This window comes from Heptranchias perlo, chromosome 10, assembly GCF_035084215.1.
Source record: "Heptranchias perlo isolate sHepPer1 chromosome 10, sHepPer1.hap1, whole genome shotgun sequence".
NCBI classification, from domain to species: Eukaryota; Metazoa; Chordata; class Chondrichthyes; order Hexanchiformes; family Hexanchidae; genus Heptranchias; species Heptranchias perlo.
This window is the reverse complement of record NC_090334.1, coordinates 44,126,854-44,147,864: the sequence shown is the minus strand read 5'-3', so window position 1 is coordinate 44,147,864 and position 21,011 is coordinate 44,126,854. Positions and strand designations below refer to the sequence as shown.

Below are 21,011 nucleotides of genomic sequence, written 5' to 3'. Positions count from 1 at the left end.
GTTGGACGGTAAGGAGTTGAGATTGACCCCCTATGGGTGTGTTGGGTGGGAAGGTCAGCAAAAGAAAAGGATGTGGCAGTCAGGGTTTCTACTCATTAGGAGGCAGCAGTAGATGCCTTGATGAGCCCTTCGGAGAATAATGGGAGAGGCAAGAGGATAGCTGTGGCCAAATCCAAGGGGAATTCAAGCCTGGGACAGTGGCTGAAGAGTAGAAAGGCAAAAGAACAGTGGTTGAGGTAGGGATTATTGGAACTAAGTATCCAAGGGGAGAAAAAGATGGAGGCCAAGGAAGAAGGCAGAGGAATTTTGGGGGAAGAGGTGGAAAGAGACCAAAGTCACATTTAAAAGAGGTTTTTGTAGGACTCATCGGGTCTTTATTAAATGGATTGGCTAGTAGAGAGATTCAGAGCTGCACTTCTATTTACCAATTATGCAGTAGTTAGAGGAGGGCTTAGACTGAATACAATGGGTGCTTGGAGTTTGATCAATAAAAAGCTGAGTGACTTATCCTGCCCGAATAATGTCATCGAAACAATGTGGCCCAAGTTGGCAAGCGGGGCGAAACTGACCAATCCAAAGAACCCAGTTCAAATGTGCAGATTGATACCTATTTAGAATTGCTGGTCAAACCTGTCCCAGCACAACAGAAAATGCTAGAAATACACAGCAGGTCGGTCACAAAGTACTTGTCAATTTTTTGGCTCTTTACTGATGCTGATAGACCTGCTGCATATTTCCAGCATTTTCTGTTTTGTATTTTAGTTCCAAGATTTGCAGTTTTTTCTTTTAATTCCCAGCGTAATAGTTACGGCAATGTTACTTCGAGCATTATGGGGAGTCGTCCTCTCCAGGCTTGAACTAAAGATTGAGCACTGGAGTCGAGACAGAAGCTAGGTTTCATGATGGTAGTACTTAATTCTCTGCCTGCCATATCAGCTTGTACTTTCCATTCATTACACATCTAGCCAGAATTGTAGTGAAATTATTCATTTTAACGCAAACTTCCTGAAGTTCATACCAAATAATTTGATGGTGCATTTTAGGTCTGATTCAGGGAAAGTGGCTACATTATTATTTTCACAAGCTATGGGAGGTTTGTTGGGTCAATTGTTTTTACTTCCTCTGGTCATCAAAGAATGGGGGGTTTCAAACATGGTAGTTGTACCACATGTGCCCAGAGGACTAGGTCAAGGTATGCCTTTGTATGATATATAAATGTTGTTTTCTGCTACAGGATAGGTTTGGTGCAGCATTTGAGGTTGACGTCAGCATAGTCTGTATTAAGACATTGTGTTCTTATGAAGGGATTGAGGAACGTAGTGAATAGGCAGATAAATGGGATCGTGATCAATCGAAGAGATGGGCTAAATCGCCTTTTCTAGTTGCTGTATTTTTTGGATCTTATTTGAAATGACAGTTACTGGAAGGGTTCTGATTTAATGACTCATAATTTGGTTCCTCACTCATTGGGCTCAATAAGGCTCAGGCAGTTTGCCTTAAAAATAATCAGTTTTCAGTTATGTGCTTAACTCTGGTTTTCAGGACAAGGTCATCTCTTATAATTTTAATAAAAAAACCTTTTTGCAGTGAACTTAACTGCTACTGAAGAGTTACTCAGCATCAACAACTCTACTGTTGTGATAAGTGAACAACCCAAAATCTGTCTACTTTTTATTCTGCATGTTCCTATTAAAACCAATCTAATTTACTTTTTGCAGCTTAGAAAACAGAGCAATCATCTTGCATCTGAGTTGGAAAAGGTGGAGTCAGAGAGAGCCATTTGTGTAACTGAAGTCAGAGAAGTATGTCTTATTTTAATTGGCTATCTTAACCGTCTGATATTTTTCACAACTTTGTTAAAATCCATACTTTTTAGGATTGTTGCAACTGCAGAAAGTAAACCAAACCGAATGGGTGGTGGCCTTGCATTTAAAAAAAAAGTGTTCAAAAATTACTTCGAACACACAACAATCAAGAAGTCTTAAACATTCTAACAATTTGTCAACCGAATTTAAACATTTATGTATCCATCCCATGAACAGTTTAAATTGGGTTTTAAACTTCATTTCAGCTCAAAGTTCTGTTGACTGAATTACAGAAAAAACTTGATGATTCTTGTGCTGAAGCAATAAAGCAGAATGAAGAACTAAATTTGGTAAGGAATTAATTGTAACTGCTCATACTTTTTCCAAAAGATACTTATGGCAGCAGATAGTAGTGCACAATATGTCTTGTACTAATCTGCCTTATAATTAATACCAATGGCCAGTGCATTTTAACCCCTTGACTAGAATAAACTTGTATTCACTTTTCATGAGACACTTCAAGGCATTATTAACCTGTGACATCTGTTTGAACTTTTTTTAAATGGAAGAAAACTTCACTCCTCTAACATTCTCTGAAATTAATGCATATAAACAAGATTCAATACAATGCCAATTTAAGCAAAATTAAAGTTTGTTTTGATGTGGGAGAAGAGGAGAATTTAGAGAACTTCATAATCAACTGGAATTTGGCAATCAATTTAAAAGATTGTTATGCCTGGACTGAAATGAAGTGGCATTGCACACAGGTTCAACAATTTATTCTAAAGTATAAATAGAATTTAAGAATTGATCAAGCAGCTTTAGCTGATGCCACAAAAACTTTTTGCTCAATGAGGCTGTGGCAATAATAAATGTAGTCTGCTTTTACCATTTAATTATGCATAATATAGTTGCTTCTGTTAAATGTCTCCTTTGGCTTGCTCCCCATCGTGGCTTAGCTTGTTAAAGCAGCGGTTGATGAGCCATATGCAGCAGAAAGGTTCCAGTTTAAATTACCTTCCTAGTCTCTGCTGATTTTGATCTCCTATCAGGGAAGAACAGTAGTGCAACAATTTAGTCTTTGTATCCTAGTTACTGTGGGGAAAATCAGACAGGGTTCCCACTATTGTTTGCTATCCAGTAAGTCTTGTTTGAAGTGCACAAGTGGATTCACTCAAAGACCAGGCCTGGTTTAGTTGTGATTTCCCCTACAGCCTGAATAACCTGCTGACACTTGCTGTTTAAGCTCACATGTGAAGAATGATTACTTGGGTGAGGCACCAAAAGGTGCCTGGTATCCACAGAACCACCCCACAGGAACGGGTCAATGCCCTCAGGAGGGGAGGGGGAGAAAATTGGCAAAATAAAAAGGACCAAATTAAATTATATCTTGTTTTTACTCGCAGCTTAAAACTCAGTTAAATGAAACTTTAACAAAACTGAAGACTGAACAGGATGAGGCACAGGAAGTGGTTTCCAATCTATACGAGGTAAAATTCAGTGATTGCTGTATCAAATATGTTGCAAGATGTATGCAATAAAGACCTGCCTCCTGTGTAGGTCACTTTAAGCAATTTTGTCGAGCTTACTCAAATGTTTTTCATTTTATTCCTGTTGTATGAAATTTGCAGCATTTAGTATATCCCTAAACTCTGTAACCTTGTGGCATGGAAGATCTATAGGTGCCCTACTGTTTTCTAGATCTCACTGCTGATGCATAGTAGCAAGAAATGCTGCCCACAATTCAGGTTTTCGCAGAGCTGCTGCGGACTGAAAACCATTGCTTGACTTGTATAACAGAACAGGCTTAATCTTAACTGTTGAATATTCACATTCTGTAACTACACATCTTGTTCTTTTTGATCCCAGCTCTTTCAAGATTTTTTTTCTCTTTTAAAGCGTTTTAGAATATTGTTTCTATTTCACAGGCTCAAGAATCTTTGAACATTATTCAGGAAGAAATAGCAAGAACTGCAAGAGATGGCAATGTTGTAGAAAATAGTGAAGTTCCAGAAGTGAAGGTGTGTATAAATCTAAATGGACAAAATGACACTTGCTCAACATACCAGATAAATGGCAGAAAAGATAGTCATGCAGTTTTGTGTTTAGTCATACCAACAATATTGATCTGATCAGTGAGAAGTACTAGCTATGTTAGCATTACCAAGAATTGAATGAGTAATATTTAATTTTGTAAGTTTTTGTTGATTATACTTCCTGTCAAGATTTATTTGTGTCTGGATCTTGGCTTGGAACAGGTATTCCAATGAGATTTTACAGATATCATTCATGTATGCCTTCATTGTCAGGAAAACTTTCCTAGCCCCATTCCTCAGTGAAAATAATTGATATCACCATCTTTTAATTTTAAAATGAATCATATTCACAGTTAATTTAATTAACTTTATAGTTATCCAATAAACCATTTAAAATGTCTGTCCAGTAGTGTCCCACGCAGGAACGAGATCTGTAACAATTATATTTTGTGGGAAAAGTTTGAACAGGGAAATAGTACAGGTCATAAATGAACAATCATTATTTCTACTGACTTGAGTATTAACTGAGTCTGATCTTTGGGAAAAATTGGGTCTCCGATGGAAAAAATGTTTTATAAGGAAGTGGACATAGTGTGCTGTTGGTCATGGTAAATGAGAGGCTGTGATGTTTGGGAAGAGGTGTTGATTTTGTGACAATTTGTGGGAGTGGGGGTTGCGAGGAAGAGACCCTGTTGCCAGGGAGGAGAAGAAGGGAATGTTTTTCTCAACCACCATATTTGCTACTTTCTATCTCCAGCCTCCATTCCCTCCTAGAGAAATTATGTTGAAACTTAATTAATTATAGCTGCTGCCAAGGCATTAAGATACACAAATAAGATACTTCAATAGAATTCAGCAGTTTTGTGCAATAGCCAAATGTCCATTCAGTATTTAGTGGGCAAGTTGGCTTGGTTTTATTGTGACTCATGCTTTACGATCCTAATTTTTTTGATGTACAATCTTTCTGTATTTACCATTTCTAACAAGAATACTTCATGATATGTAGCTTTAAATTGCAAGGCTACTTGAATGTAGTTATTTCAGTCTTCGTTTTTAAAAAAAAGTGATTCTTTTCACTTCAATCTTAAGTTGATTACACAACTTTAGTTGTGTTGCCATTGATAGGTCGCAGGCAGACCATTCCTAGTCACACACTCACCCTTGGGCTTGCACATTCTGTTGTCCAGCAAAAGCTCAAGTATGTAAATGGATTGCCTGCCTACCCCCTTAGCCAGAGAATGGTCAAGTAAACTGATTTAGTTGCAGCAATTGTTTTGTTAAGAACATTTTCACTACCTACAGGCCCTTTTATACAAAATTGTGGGACTTGGATGGCAAATCATACAACATAAGTCGGTATGGAAATTTGTGGGATGTTGCACAAAACCATGTGTTTAATGGTGTAGGGTACCTAATGAGAGAGAGAAAAAAGGGCAGGAAAAACTTTTAATTGTAAACTGACCATGGATGTGTTGGTTTTAAATTTTGTGAAACAGTAATAATAAACGTTATGCAAATTGTATGATTGAGTTTAATTTTTTGTGTTGGTATCCAGTCTGTTACCTATCTAGAATGTTGGGCTTTCTTCTGTACTCTTACAGAACTTGAATATCACATCTAGTCAAGATACTATACTGGGAAATGAACTTGCTTGGTAAATTCATTGTTGAATAACTTTTCACTAATTATAACTTATTTTTCAGGAACAGTTAGATATCAGGAAGAAAATATCAGTGGATCTCGAAGAGGATATAATTCAACTGCAGCAGCTACTAAAAACTCTGATTCATCAGCTCTCAAAAGGAAGGGAAAACTCTCAAAATGTTATTTTTCAGCTTGAGCAAAAGGTACAAAATAAATATTGAATTCCTTCCACATTCTGACTTGATTTCCAAGTGTCCTGAATTGATGTATATGCTTCACAGCAATTATCTTTAGCTTTTTGACATACTGAAGAGAAACCAAAATAGTAATTTCCTTTTTTTTGGGCAGTGGTGGGTGGGTGGAGAAAAAGAAAAGAATATTAAGCACATCCACACTTGCAGAAATACCAAGCCAATAATGTAAGCTTAAATTAATGATTTTGAATTGGAAATGTTAGCTGTATAATAAAATATAGTTCAGATATCTAACTTCAACGTTGCTTCAAAAAACTCAAAATACTTCTTTTTAAAAAGTCACTAGTCAACATTTATATTGAATAGCCACAAAGCATATACAGTTGTACTCGAGTGGAGTTGGTTAAAATAGTTTAATTGAACAGAGACACCAATAAAGGCTCACCTTTATCAGTGGGGGAATATTTAGGGAACAATGATCATCATATCATAAGGTTCAGATTAGTTATGGAGAAGGACAAGGTGCAATCCAGAGTAAAAAAAAATACTTAATTGGAGAAGCGCCGATTTCCATGGGTTGAGAACGGATGTGGCTTGGGTAAATTGGAATCAAAAATTGGCAGGCAAAACTGTAATTGACCAATGGGTCGCCTTTAACGAGGACATGGAGAGAGCGAGAGCGAATATAATGCAAATGCGAACCAGGCTGAATATAGGAAGTACAGAGGAGAAGTGAAAAAAGAAATGAGTGAGTGTATGGTGGCTAACACAAAAGGGAACCCAAAAGTCGTTTTTAGGCATATAAATAGTAAACTGGTAGTAAGAGGAGAGGTAGGGCTGATTACGGACCAAAACGGAGATCTGTGCATGGAGGCAGAGGGCATAGCTGAGGTACTAAATGAGTACTTTGCATCTGTCTTCACCAAGGAAGAAGATGCTGCCATAGTAACAGTAAAAGAGGAGATACTTGAGATACTGGAGGGGTTAAAAATTGATAGAGGAGGTACTAGAAAGGCTGGCTGTACTTAAAGTAGATAAGTCACCTGGTCTGGATGGGAAGCATTCTAGGTTGCTGAGGGAAGTAAGGGTGGAATTGCAGAGGTGCTGGCCATAATCTTCCAATCCTCTTAATATGGGGGTGGTGGCAAAGAACTGGAGAATTGCAAATTTTACACCCTTTAGGAAGGATGTGAAGGCCTTCGAGAGGGTGCAGAAAAGATTTACTAGACTGGTTCCAGGGATGAGGGACTTCAATTACGTGGATTGATTGGAGAAGTTGGAGTTGTTCTTGGAGCAGAGAAGGTTAAGAGGAGATTTCATATGTGTTCAAAATCATGAAGGGTTTAGATAAAGTAAATAAAGAGAAACTGTTACCACTGGTAGAAGGATTGAGAACCAGAGGACACAGATTTAAGGTGATTTGCAAAAGAGCCGAAGGTGACATAAGGAAAAACTTTTTTACACAGCAAGTAGTTATGATCTGGAATGCGCTGCCTGAAAAGGTGGTGGAAGCCGATTCAGTCATGGCTTTCAAAAAAGAATTGGATAAATACTTAAAGGGAAAAAATTTTCATAACTATGGGGGAATGGGACTAACTGGATTGTTCTTACAAAGAGTCGGTATGGACTGAATGGCTGCCTTCTGTGCTGTAACCATTCTATGATTCATGCTGTCTTTACTCTGTTGTATACCACATTTGACTGGTACATCACTTGTTACTTCCTTCTTGTTTTAAAACTATGCATGAAGTTCTCAGAGCTAATGAAATTTCACATGCAAACAGTGCCTTTTTAAGGATGCTTAAAATCATGACTCTTTCCTCCCATGTGTGCCGTTCCTTTTCCCACAACTTATAAACCAATTTGATGTATTTCATCAGCTTTTCCATTGGCTTTAGCTTTATTTACATTGCTTTTATATAAAAAGAAAAATTGAAATATAGCATGTTTTTGGCCTGCTGCTAGGGCTCCGAGTATCAGTATTAAGCAATTAAAGAATGAGACCCAAAGAACATTTCAGTTCATATTTTCATAGGCCCATGGAAAGTAAGCAAAATTGTTCATCCTTTCAAGCCTAGTTAAAGATAACCTTGTCAGAAAATACTGTACTGACACTTGGTGACTTGCACTTACAGTAGCAACATTTTAAAACAGCAAATTAACAGCTGTTGTCTGACCCCCAAAAAATTATGAATTAAATGCCTTGTCATTTCACCAAGACTCAAACACATGACTTAGTTGAGTTTGCTTTTTTGATTTATCTAGTGTATAAAACCCAATTTGTAAACACATGCTCTGTAAAACTTGCATTAAGCTGTAACTACTATGATCCTTATTTTCATTTGCTTTTTAGGCAACTGGAATGCTGAAGGAAGGAGCTTCTGTTTGAAGATGGTGCTATGGTTTGCACCTTGATTTGCCAAATTAAAGCCTTATTTATGTTTTTCACCCTTCTTAATTGTCAAACACTGAATAGAGCTTTACTTTTGTGTTTTTTAAAAATATTGGATTTAACTACTGATTCAAAAATATCGTAGGCAGCTTGAGAGATTTTAGTTTTATAAAACATGGTATCCAATCTGTACATTCCTAAACGCAAATAAGTTGTGTTTAAATTTTTTTGCTAAATGCCAATGTTGACTACCAGCAAATATAATTTGGGCAAAACCAGGAGCTAATAAAAAAAAAATAATTCTAGTGGCACATTTGCTTTGGGTTCAAAATTAAAGTTTTCAGGGTTAGCTTTTTCTGATTTTCAGCATCAAACACTCCTCATTTTGTTGCTAGCTTAGAAAATCTAAAGAATTTTGTAAATGTGACACTGAATAAAGGGATGCTTGTTTCTAAGCCAAAAGACTGAAGCTTCATTCAGTAAAGTACTACTGTTTTTACTGTAGTGTGGCCAGGTGAAATGTTAATGTAGACAGCAGTATGTCAGTTGATTTCTATAGATGTCACTTTTTGAGGGTTGAATAGTAACATTCTTCAATAAATGTTGGATATTCAATTATGGCTGACTTAATGATACAAGCTGTTTCTCTGTAAAGTTGGCTTGAAATACAGTTGACCTGTGGCGCATTGGAGGCATTTGTAGCTACATACCCAAGCTGCTAGTTTAAAAAATGGTTTATGAAAAAAAGGGTAAACAGTTCAAATTGATGCTGCTTTGATATTTTACTGTTTTCTTTTCTTTAAGGTAGAATTGGAACTATTTGCATTTAAGGAGCTGCCATTTTAAAAAAAAAAGTTATGAACTGTAAATAAGTCCTATGTAAAAATGAGGGAAAAATAAAATCTCCTTTGCATCTTGTTTTTCTATGAAATGGTCACTTTGTTCTTAGTGCAGTGAGGAAGTTTGCCTGGAGGCAACAGTAGGGTTGGAAATCTCTTGTGGTATTAGAATATTACTGAAGATATTGATGCTGTGGGTTCCCTCCACTTGGTGTTGATATTGGTAGACTGGGGTTTATTAGCAACAGTGTCCAAAGTATTGATCAGTGCTGCCAAAATTAAATGAGTTAATTTATCTGAATAAGTAACGTAGTCATGTATAAATGTTAGTCTTCAACTATTTAATTTTAAAAATCTTACATTTATATTCCAGAAGCTGCTCATGAGGGTAAACTATGTAATCTGATTCCTGATCTACGGTGCAGAGTTCTCTCAGAAACTGAGATGTCATGAAAAATCATTTTACCCAATTGATAGGCCTCTGTTTAAAATGGAGCAGCAGCCTGTAAAAGTAGATGTTGGCCTCAGCTAAGGCATGTAGTCATAGATATGTAGTTAGAATATGATTTTTTTTTTTCCCTATGGCAGTTTTGATGTGACTTTTTTCATAGAGACTCATTCTGTGATGGCAACTGAGAAGGATTAATCTGAATTTAAAGCTCAGTAGTGTAATTAACACTTTGTGTAAAGTATCTCTATTTACTTTCCTATCCCTTTCCAAATTTTTAATTTCCATTTCCTATTGTACCCCATTCCCTGATGAGGCATGTGGGAAAAGTGCTCCTTGGTGTCTGGAGGGACTGCTCTGCAACAGTATATGCTATGTAGTAAATTTTGTTGAGAACGTGGGAGGGGAAGACAGAAAAAGTACGTTAATTTGGGCACAGTGTTCTACACAGACTTGAACAAAACATCCAGCAAATTTCTATTGAAATACTCCACGAGTAAATGGAAGAACACCTTTAACTGCAAGTGCCTATGTTTGTAGATTATTATCTTAAAATTTTATATAAGAATTTAAACAAGATTCAGGACACAACAAAAAAAAGCTGGCCGTAAAATATTGAAATTGCTTTGTGGCTAAGCATCTCCAATGTGACATTTTACAGATTAGGGGTATATTTGAGTTATTATAAATGTTGACTATTATCTACATCCATTACCAACAAATTAGGTAGCTTTCTATTGGTATACTTAAAATCAATGCGGCTGATTAAATTTTTAAACTTCTGAACCTGTAAATTCAGACTTTGGTTTCTTCTGGTAAAAGATGAAATTGAGGTTTTCGAGTAAGGCTCTAGCTCCCATCTTCAGTATTTAAAACAAACTCTAAGCAATTTTGAGGGATGATGGAATTGAGCAACATTAAATGTAGGGTTTTAGTTGATCATGTACAGTACAAATTTTGGATTCTCTCCCTGGATAACTTCTGATTTGTGCTTGGGTGCAATTTTATTTAAAGGTATATATTTACGTGTGGTGTCGTGGTAAAGGAGTTAATTTATTTAGATCACTTGCATAAGGACTTTGTTACAGTATCACTAGTATTCAGCTTTTATTTAAAGTTTAAAAAAAAATTACACTATCATTGTGTGTTTATTTTCTCTCATTTTATCTCCCATACCATCCTTCTAAAATTGGCAAATTGAGTAGAGTTACAGTTCTTACAGGCAGTGACAGCCTTCCAGTCTCTCGTGTAACTAGCTTTGCATGAGCCTAAAAGTGGGTGCCAGCAGGCTGTTTGCTTTGGAGGATATTGTGATCTGGTACAGTTCTGCCTTCAAGTCTTTCTCCCCCCGCCCCCCCCCTGCCATGTGCACCTCCTCCAGATTTTCTGGTTAGTGATTGGAAGCAAAAGCTATGGCCAATTATCTTTTGCTCTGTTCCCTACCCCAGGAACACTTAGGCCAATTGTAAGCGTCTCTATTATCATGTATGAGATTTAACTAATGCAGTGTGGAATTCGGTTGAAGCTTATGACTTTGTATGGCTTAGTACCCACTAAGATATTGGAGAACACTCTTGTTTTTAATTGACAAATATAACTAGTTACTCAGTTATTTCCTTAAGTAAGGCTACAAGTGGCTCTGTATTGGGTACCATAAACAACAATAACTTGCATTTTTACGACTTCAACATAGGAAACGCCCCCAAGGTAGTTTGGGGATGGGGAGAGAAAAATAATACATAAGGAAAAAAGAACAGACAAAAAGGAGGATATTGAAGAAATTGAGTCTAGAGCTACCAAAAACATTGATATTGGTATCAGCAACATTAGAGATCTCTACATCACCACCACCGGGCCACGGTGGTGGTGATGTAGAGATGGAAGTAAGTAGTCTTGGTAATGGATAAGATCTTATTTTAAAGCTGACGTCATAGTTGATTTTGCATGGTTCAGCCTAAGCTAGTGGCCAGGAGATGCCTGGAGTCACCTCCAGCTGAGTTTACCGCAGCGCTGATGGCTTTGATCATCTGTTCATTGAAGGAAATTTTGATTCATCCACAAATTGACGTCAATCAGTCACACAGAGGTGTCCAGAGAAGGGGCGGAGAGTTGGAGCTGAGTGTGATCAGCAGATGTATGGAAGCTGATCCTGCACCAGTGATTTTCAGAGGGTTAATATAGATACCCCTCAGTAGGTAGGATTGGAGCCACACAAGGACAGTTTCACAGCTGGACAATGGAGGAGAGATGATTGAGGATGGTGTGGCTGACTACATGAAATGCAGCCAGAGGGGTTGAGAAAGATGAGGAAAAATGTCAATCGTGACTTTGGCCAGGGCAGTCTCAATACTGTAGGCAGGGTGGAAGCTGGATTGAAGGGATTTGAACATTGAATTTTGGAAGAGGTGGACACAAATGGGAGATGATGAGCATTCCAGGAGTTAAGACTCGAGTAAAGAAAGATTAGAGATGGGGTGGTATTGGAAAAGACAAATCGGTCAAGGATAATCTTTTTGAAAGGACAGTCATGATGGTGGTTTTGAACCATTACAGTCTGAGCAAAAGCGGTCTACAATGTTGGCATGCATAGACCAGGATGGGTAGTTGAGTAGGGAATGAATCAAGGGAGCAGGTCGTGGGTCGCATGGAAAAGATGAGTTTGGAAAGGGCAGGGTAGCAGATGGAAGAGAACTTGCAGAGTGATGACTGGTTGGAGGAAGACTGGGGAGGTCAAGAGGAGTCGGGGAGGGGTAGGGAGAATTTTACAACAGCTACATATTTTGGAGTACTATATGACAGAACAGTGCCCAACAATGGTACCAATAATTCTGTATCCCAAGGGAGCATTTTTTAAAAAAATATTCCATGGTTAGCTTAATGCCATTTTCCAGCAGGATTGAGCATTGAGGGAACTTTACAGTCAGGATATTATGATTACTAAGTGGTGTCTGAACACAAGTTGCCCAAAAGGTTGCATTGTATGGTAACCTACTGGTTAAATAGGATTTATGTAATCATAGGTTTCCTAATATTTAAGGAAATGGAGGTGGCAAATTGGATAATATGCAAACTTTTTTTTTAAAGAAAACACTGCAATGGGATGAGAGTACTTTTAATCTTCAAAGTAGCAGAAAATGTGCCTCTGAGACTAAATGTTCTGTCTTTCTGGTATAAAAGTTTTGTAGAGAATTAGTGTTTTGTATCTCCCAGGCAGAAAGAACTTACTCTGGGAGATTTATATGCCAGGTCTGCTTCTGGCTTTTACAAACCTGAATGGGATTGTCATTCATCCTGGATGTTAACCATTGTTACAAATTTTGGGTCTGCCTTAGATATTCTCTTGGGTTCAGTGGCACTCCTGTAAGCTGTCTCTGCATTTGGGTGTATCAATACTACCCAATATTTAATAACGTAGTGCAACCTGGGGATTAATAAGAGTGCCACGTGCGCTTCACCATTCTTCCAGCAGGTGGACTGATTTTTACCTTAGTGAGATGAGGCCAAATCCAAATATTTAAGCTGTTTTATTTTGCTAACTGCAAGTGAAAGTACTTGAAACACTTAAACATAACTCATTTCCAAAATCCTTTCTGTGAAAAAATGGGCAAAAATCCCAAAACATGAAACCCAACCCAGCAAATATTCATGAAGTTACTTTTTGTAACATTGCAAGGCAAATACAGAGGAGGTGGCCATTCAGGCCATCTTGTTCATTCATTCTATGGAAAAAAAGCTTTGTCCTTCCATCACGTTATACAACTGGGACTCGCATATATCTCTGCACCTGGTCTCCACTACATTAATGCCAATCCACACTTTTTTGTTCCTTCTTGACATCACCTAATTTGACCTTTCACCAGTTTTAGCCCACCTGAACAAAAAATTGAGAATTTGAGGAAGCAGGGATGTCTCTTTAAAAAAAAATGTGATTATTGAATGGTAACATGGGAGAGCAAAGCAGTAAGAATGGAAATTTATGTTAAAGCTATTTTCAATTTGGGAAACAAGTATTTGGAGGAGCAGGAGATTCATCTGTGTTTGTGACAAAAAAAATGGCTATTTAAAGAGAAATGATGTTCTTCATATTGATAAGGCAACAAGACCAGATGGAATGCATCCATGAAATAGAAGTTAGGAAGGTAGATGTAGGTGGGTATGTGGCTGAAATGTGTTGCAGCTTTTCATGGCCAGAAAGAAGAGGCTGGAAAATTGTTAATTGGCTCATAAATTGAAGCAAAGCATGATCAGGATTTAAAGGTCTGTGCCTTAACATCAATACTGGAATGAAATGTTTTTCTGTTGCAAAAGAAGCAATTTCAGGGTGGAATGCAGTCATTCCAAATAGGTTCATGAAAGGTGGGTTATGCCTAATAAGTCAGAATGCTTTTGGGATGTAACAATTAGTGGCCGAAAGTGTGGATATTGTATACCTGGACTTCCAAAAGGTACTTGATAAGATTGGTTGTTGAGATTGGTTGAAGTGAAAGACCTTGAGGTAATGGAGGAAGAGTAACTTGGCTATCTAATTGGAAATGGAAGCAATTAATGTTAATAGTTCTGGGGGATCATGCTAGCACCCTTGATTGGGGATACATAGAGATGTGTGGTGCAAATTTTGCTTTCTCCTGTGCTGCTTAATATCTGATTCTAGCTGAGCATCTGTGAAGAAATGCCAAGCTGAGCACTTGACCACAGAAAGAAACCAGTGAAATGCATGTTGTCTCTGGATTGCTCACACAGAACCCAATGCTTGGTTCAGAATGTCATTGATTCAGATGTGGAAACAGATTGCCCACCTTAGCTGTATACTTAAGATGGTGACCTGGGGTGCATTATCCCTCCTTGTTCTCTATATGTCTTCACGACCATCAACATGATGGTCCACATCCTTCTCACCCATTGTCCTCTTCCATAATCCCAACAATATATGGATCCATTCCTGCCCCAGTGCATCTCCTGCAATGGCTGCTTGCACAGCTATCTCTTTTGTGTACAGGATTGCATCTTTGGTTCCCCCACCCTTCCTATTCCTCATCTATTTTTTTTCTCTGCCACATAATCATAAGCATAGGACAAGCTTCCATATATATGGCCAATGATATCTAACTTAACCCCCTCCACCACCCTTGTTTTGATGCCTGTTGCTGTTCTGTTTGTCTAACATCAATGTGTCAGCCAGATCATTCTGCAGCTTAACACTGGCAAAGACCAAAGCTGTCTTGTTCAGCTTTGCCAGAACCCTTGCATCTTAGCTCCCGTTCTGGCTGCTCACTCTGGCTGAACCAAACTGTATATAAACGTCCATTTGACTGAGCTGAACTTCTAATTCCACATAGTCTATCGTTGAGCCAGCCTCCTTCCGCCTCCCTACCTCACTCGAACCACTACAATTAGGGAATCTGCCCACTCTCTTTACTGTTGCTCACTGCAAAGGGCAGCTTCCATAAGCAGACCTCTTATGACCTGAAACTTAACCTTATGTAGTGTGCCTCAGGATTAAAAATGTACCTTTTTTTTCTGCAGTTATACTAGTAATATAAGAAATCAACATATATACCTGATCTCTCCCATATACTCCTAATCTTTCCAATAGGCAGAAAAATACTATGAAACAAGCCCTGTATTCCAGGCTAACCATTTATTCATTAATAAAGAAAAGTATTCAAACTAGATAAATCAGCAAAGTAAAATAACAGTACTTTTGCTGCCACATCAAAACAGTGAAGTCTTAATAGTTCTGTTTAGTAACTTTTGAACGTGAGTCTCTAAGAAAAAGGAGTTCTTTTAACCCCCAACACATGTAATATAGCAAATTAGGAAAGAGACTAACACGGAGCACCAGTCTGTGTGTCTCTTTTCTTGGATGTCCAAACAGGCACAACGAAGATACAGAATTCTTCACAATTAAGATGGTCTCACTTCACATTATTAGCAACAAACGAGATAAAAAGGAACCTTTGTGCAAACATCAATTATAAATGTAATGAACTATAACTTTCAGGTAGATAGACCATGAACCGTCTTTTCTCTTTCTCTCCTCCCCCACCCCCAATTGCTTGATTACTGGATCAGTAACTGGGGCATGTTTACTTGTAGGCAGCTTGTCTGGTATATCATCTGACTTTAGTTGTTAAATCAGTTTGAATTTTCCAATTTTGGCCTAGCTTGACCCAATGGTAGTGCACTTTTGAGTCAGAAGATCATAGGTTCAATCCCCGAACCAAGGACTTGAGCATGTAATCTAGGCTGACACTTCACTTTAATTCAGTGCTGAGTGTGCTGCATAGTCAGAAGTGCCATCTTTCAGATGAGATGTTAAACTGAGTCTGTACCTGCCTGTTTAGATGTAAAAGTACCCATGGGACTATTAGAGGAGGAGCAGGGGAGTTCGCTGAATGTCTTTGTCATGTTTATCCCTCCAGCATCTTCAAAGGCACATTAACTGGTTATTTGCTGTTTGTGGTACCTTGTCCTGTGCAAATTGGCTGCTGCATTTGCCTACAAAACAGTGACTACATTTTTTTAAAAAAACAAATTAATTGGCTATGAAGTGCTTTGTGATGTCCTGAGGACATGAAAGGTGCTATATAAATACGTTTCACTAAAATTTGATATGTAAAGATATAGAAATTTTCATGCTCTGAAACAGGACAGATCGCTGTTTCCATCATAATCACATTCACACCTTTGTCACCTCCAGGCTCAACTTCTCCAACACTCTGTTCACTGGTCTCCCAAGCTCTATCCTACACAAACTCCCACTTAACTAGAACTGCCACTTGCTTCCTATACCATACCATGATGTGGAGATGCTGGTGATGGACTGGGGTGAACAAATGTAAGGAATCTTACAACACCAGGTTATAGTCCAACAATTTTATTTTAAAATCACAAGCTTTCGGAGATTATCCCCTCTCCGAAAGCTTGTGATTTTCAAATAAAATTGTTGGACTATAACCTGGTGTTGTAAGATTCCTTACATTTATACCATACCAAATAGTGCTTACTTATCACCCTTGTCCTAATCAGTTTCCATGGTTCCCTGTCCATCAGCACATTGAATTTGAAGTCATCCACAAAACCAGCCATGATCTCGCTCCTCCTTACTGTCGCAATTTCCTTCACAACTGTGTTCCTGCTCATGGGCATACTCCCCTTAACTCTGTTCATCTGAAAGACCTCTTTCCACCTTCAGTGGCAAGTCATCAAGTATCTTGCCCCATAAGGAATTCTCCTCCTTAACCCCTTTGCCGTGCAAAATCTTTTCCTATCTTTAAAAGCCTCCCTGAAACCTATCTCTTTTTGGCCATCTCCCCAAACTGTTCTTTTTAATGGGATAAAATTCGATGTTAATGAGTTATGAGTCAATTGTTGAGAATGGATAGTTTTCCTTTTTACTAAATAAAAATTAATTTCTGAAGTTATAGAGCTCTCTGCACTCTGATCTTGCAGGACATTCCTCTTCTACCCCACAAGTGTATTTAAGTTGCACAAAATTGTGTTTTCCCCCCTTCCTCCCATGTAAATATGTTGCCACCTATTGGAAGTGGTTTGCAATGTTTTTCACCGCACTGGTGGAAGTGACCATTTTTTAAAAAAGTAATTGGCAAACTTCATGTGGATCAATGAGATTTCAGTGTTTTATATATCCTTTAAAATGATTGAGATTGATTATAATATTGAATGTTTACCCATTAATTTGTATAGAGATAGCATAGCAGCTTAAGGGATTGTGCCAAGTCTTTGACATTTGAGTCTTCTGCAGTTTTTGGCTGTTCCACCAATCTCACTGTTTTTAAAAAAAAAAAAATCCAAATCCCACTTTTTTCCTTTTAAATTCTTCACTGTTTTGTGCTTGAATGTGCAGCCTTATATTCTAACTTTGTATTTTTATACAGTTTTCCACTTCTGATAGTCAAACTGGCTATTGAAATAACCTGTCTCCCAAACCAAAGAACTGAGTCCACAGTTGTGTATTTGCTACAGAGAAATGTGCTAATTCCAGGCTGGGATACAACATGTCCAATGAGAAACTAACCTTCAGTAGTTTCATTACAGTATTATCGGGAGGTCTGCTAGCAGGTGTACTGGTGAGTGCTGCAATGACAATGGGATATACTTGTGGCCTTTGAGTTGATGTTCAATTTCCCTGAAACACCAGGACATTTTCTTCAAATGCCAGTAAGACATAGACCCCTTTTGGTTTTCAGCAAAGGAGAGAGAGAAAGTAACTATCCAGGGAAATGTGGAAGAGTTCACAACCCTGCTTTCTCACCTGGAGCATAAAGATTAAAATCAAAAATGAATGAGGCTCTTTGGGGAGTTTTTGTTCTGGATGTATAAGGATCGGAATAAACTCTTGTGAATAGATCAATTCCGAACTTTTATCTATGCCTGAATTGCTATGCTTGTGTGCATTATAAAGGATGTATTCTACCTAGAGATTCATATGGGATCTGTTAATGTTTCTGAGGAATGAGCTTTAGAGTTGAACTTTAGGGTGGTGCTGCTTCTGAAAGCTGAATGTTTTGAGAATTTATTTGAAAATGATAGAGGGTGTATTTCTTCAAGTTCACTTTTTTAGCACTGATGAGATATAAATCAATTTTTATTAGATCCAATTATACTGAATTGTGTAGTAATATTGCATAAATCTATAGACTAATTTTGCACAAACACTACTAAACATATGGTGCTCTATAGCCTCATGTCTGAGCCCATTATCTGTATTACTCATTATCATTCATAACTTTTACTCTCCAATGGCTGAAGAACAAATGATCACAGCCTCGAGGTTCAATTGCTGCCTGTCTTATCTTATACTGTATGTAATGTTGCTGGAGATGGATGTAGAAATGTACAAATAAAGTTTAACTTTTTGCTACCTTTTTAAAGTCAATTGTTGTAAAACAAATCAATCTGATGATTCAAACAATGGGACTTTTTAAGACACCCCACTGAAAGGCAATGTGTCGGCAGTAAAACTAAAATTACTTCTCTCAATTTTGTGGTCTGTTTTCTTTTGTTGAAAGATTCCAAAAGTCTAAATTTTAATTATATAGGCATGAAGAATATATTCCAGTGTATACATGGACCATTTAAACAGTCAGTTTTGGTGAAATAATTTGTAAAGAATTGGTCACTTTGCTACGCATCACTGAAAGTATCACCTCACATCCTCAGGCCTGGAACTATCAAATTCAGTCAACAGCTGGTGTGGCTGCAGAGATAGGAATAGAAAAATGTGGATAAGGAAAGCAAAATAAGAGAAACAGAGTGAAAATGACAAAAGCAACATTGTTTTTAAAAAGGTGCACACCTTATTACCGACTCTCTTGGGATGAAGGTATCAGTGTTGTGGGAAGAAAGCTTTCTCCTCTGAACAAAAGAGGGACAGAGCAGCCCAGCCTGTCGTTATTTTCCTTGCCAACTGTTAGAACCCATTTACTTTCCTGTTAATTGTTGCTGGTGACAAATTGTCTTGAATTTACTTGGTCCATGAGTTACTGAACATAAATACTATCCTCAACTGTCAGGTAAATATCTAACACCATGTCCTTTTCTACAACTTGCTTGTAACTTGGGTTACAAATATTCACATTTTAGGTTATTCCTCTGTATAAATTGCATTTAAAAGCGTTTTCTCAATAATCTAATAATCATGTTCTTCCAACTGTCCAGTGCACTGGGAACTTGTGTCTCCTGAGATTGAATATTTTACATTCTAACCGATCTCCTGTGCCATTGCTCAGTGATAGTCTAAAGCCTGGAGCATGATTGTGATCTTTAGCTGCTATCTTGGCCCATTCCTTTAAGGCCACTGTTCAGGTACTCCTTCTGAACAAGTGGCCCAAATAGGTCCTGGGATTAATTAATGTTAATTGTTGTTGGAAGTTTCTCTCGACTGCCTTGGCGAGAAGTCAGTTTGAAATTTTTGTTTCATAGGTGAAGGAAAGAGGAGAGTTGACTTCTAGATATGAACCAAACAAAAATGTGGTCATGTTCCTCATGCACTCACTCACTCACTTATGATGATCATACCTCCTATAATTTCCAATTTTCTGTTGAGTTCAGGGTCTCTTGCTACTTTCCCTCAATCATAAAATGTTAGGCCAAATGGCCTGTCTGTACACTATCAAGCCTGCACTGATGTTTTTTCTCCACGAGCCCCATAGTTTAATCCCACTCTCCTACTTATTCCTCATACCCTTTAATATTCCTCTTAAGCAACTAAATTGCATTTAAAAAAATTTTTTGAATCAAGTTCAGAGGAAAGTATATTCATATTTTAGGAAGCAATTGTACCAATGGATATATATTTTCTGAAGCCATTGTATGGTTAGGGGTACATTCACATAGATAGTTAATGAGGCCACACATAATACACTTCAAGTTTATAGTTCTGTACTGGAGATTTCTGTGCAGCCTGACTGCATGGTGGCTGCAGGAGGAATGTATTGGTACATCTGGACTGCTCACAATGGGAGTAATGCAAGTCTAGAGTCAAGGCTGCTTGTTTGAGCCTGGGTTATGGTATTAGGATTGCAGGTAATGGGAGAGGGGTCCTGCCTACTGCCGGTCATGTTGATTGAGGTTTCTGCCCCTATACTGCAGAATAGTTTGAATGTTTCAGGTGTGGACCCTTTATCAGAACTCTGTTGTGATGAAGGGGCCACATCGAAAGCGTTAACTTCTCTCCTCAGATCTGCCTCACTTGCTGAGTGTTTCCAGTATTTTCTGTTTGTGTGTCACTTAGGCTGAAGGTTGCACTCTTAAGTCAGGTGCCGAATGCATGGAGGCCAGAAAAATATTGAGACTCAGAGGAAACATGGTGTTAAAAATATTTTTTAATTTGTTCCAGGAAATATTTAGCCAACTGGAATGCTTTCTACCCTACAAATCCATCCAAAATCTCCCAGGGCCTATATGCATTTTTTTGCCCTGTAGAGTTCATGCACTGGCCTCAAGACTTTTTTTATATAAAAACTTTTGCAATCTAGTGCACACTTCCTATCAAACTTATTTCCTGTGTGAGAATCTGTCGTGCTTTTCTGACATGCCTGAATGTCATACCTGGGTGTAACGCCTGTATATCACTCTACCTGTACTTACCATAATACTCATCACAAGGTGGCGCTGCTGCTCCTCCAAACTCTCAGGTCTGTTCCTTTAGCACTGCATGTTCGTTTTAATTAATTTTATATTTACTTTTTCTTTCCCTGCACCATGTTCCCTGCTGCTATGTAAGTTTTATTTTAGATTTATTTACCTTTTAAATTTTTATTTACTTCCTTCCTAATTTTTATGTCACTTTTGCACCTGCCCGCCCTTTCCACCAATGGGTCTCTCTTTTTTGCCTTCTCCGTGCCCACTTTCTGCCTCAGCCTGTCAGTCCTCACTGCTGCTTTCAGTCCCCTTGCCTGATCTCCTTTCCATATCTACTGCAACTACTTAACACCTCCAGCCATCTGGTATGGAAGTCCCCTATTGCCCCTGGGCCATTTATGCTGCCAGATTCCCCACTGTCTCTGGTTCTGTTACCTCCACTCCCAGCTTCAGCTGCTGCCAAATGGGAAACTGGCAGTTTAGTTTTCAAGTTGTTTATGGGGGTAATTTTAACTTTTGGTGACACTGTAAAATGGGTGATATTGGA

General features: G+C 38.1%; 1 protein-coding gene across 5 annotated transcripts in view; it reads left to right on the top strand.

The window, feature by feature from the left end:
- ktn1 (kinectin 1) overlaps window positions 1-18,361 on the top strand; it is a 142,546-nt gene extending 124,185 nt beyond the window's left edge. For 4 of the 5 annotated variants that reach the window (XM_067991569.1, XM_067991568.1, XM_067991572.1 and 1 more), the window contains 6 exons: window positions 1,719-1,802; window positions 2,072-2,155; window positions 3,212-3,295; window positions 3,734-3,826; window positions 5,545-5,688; window positions 8,033-18,361. In XM_067991569.1, coding sequence (XP_067847670.1) covers window positions 1,719-1,802; window positions 2,072-2,155; window positions 3,212-3,295; window positions 3,734-3,826; window positions 5,545-5,688; window positions 8,033-8,068 — 525 coding nt within the window. In that variant the 3' untranslated portion in view covers window positions 8,069-18,361. The remainder of the gene's footprint in view (window positions 1-1,718; window positions 1,803-2,071; window positions 2,156-3,211; window positions 3,296-3,733; window positions 3,827-5,544; window positions 5,689-8,032) is intronic. The other variant, XM_067991571.1, reaches the window with a different exon arrangement.
- The last annotated feature ends 2,650 nt before the right edge of the window (window positions 18,362-21,011 follow it).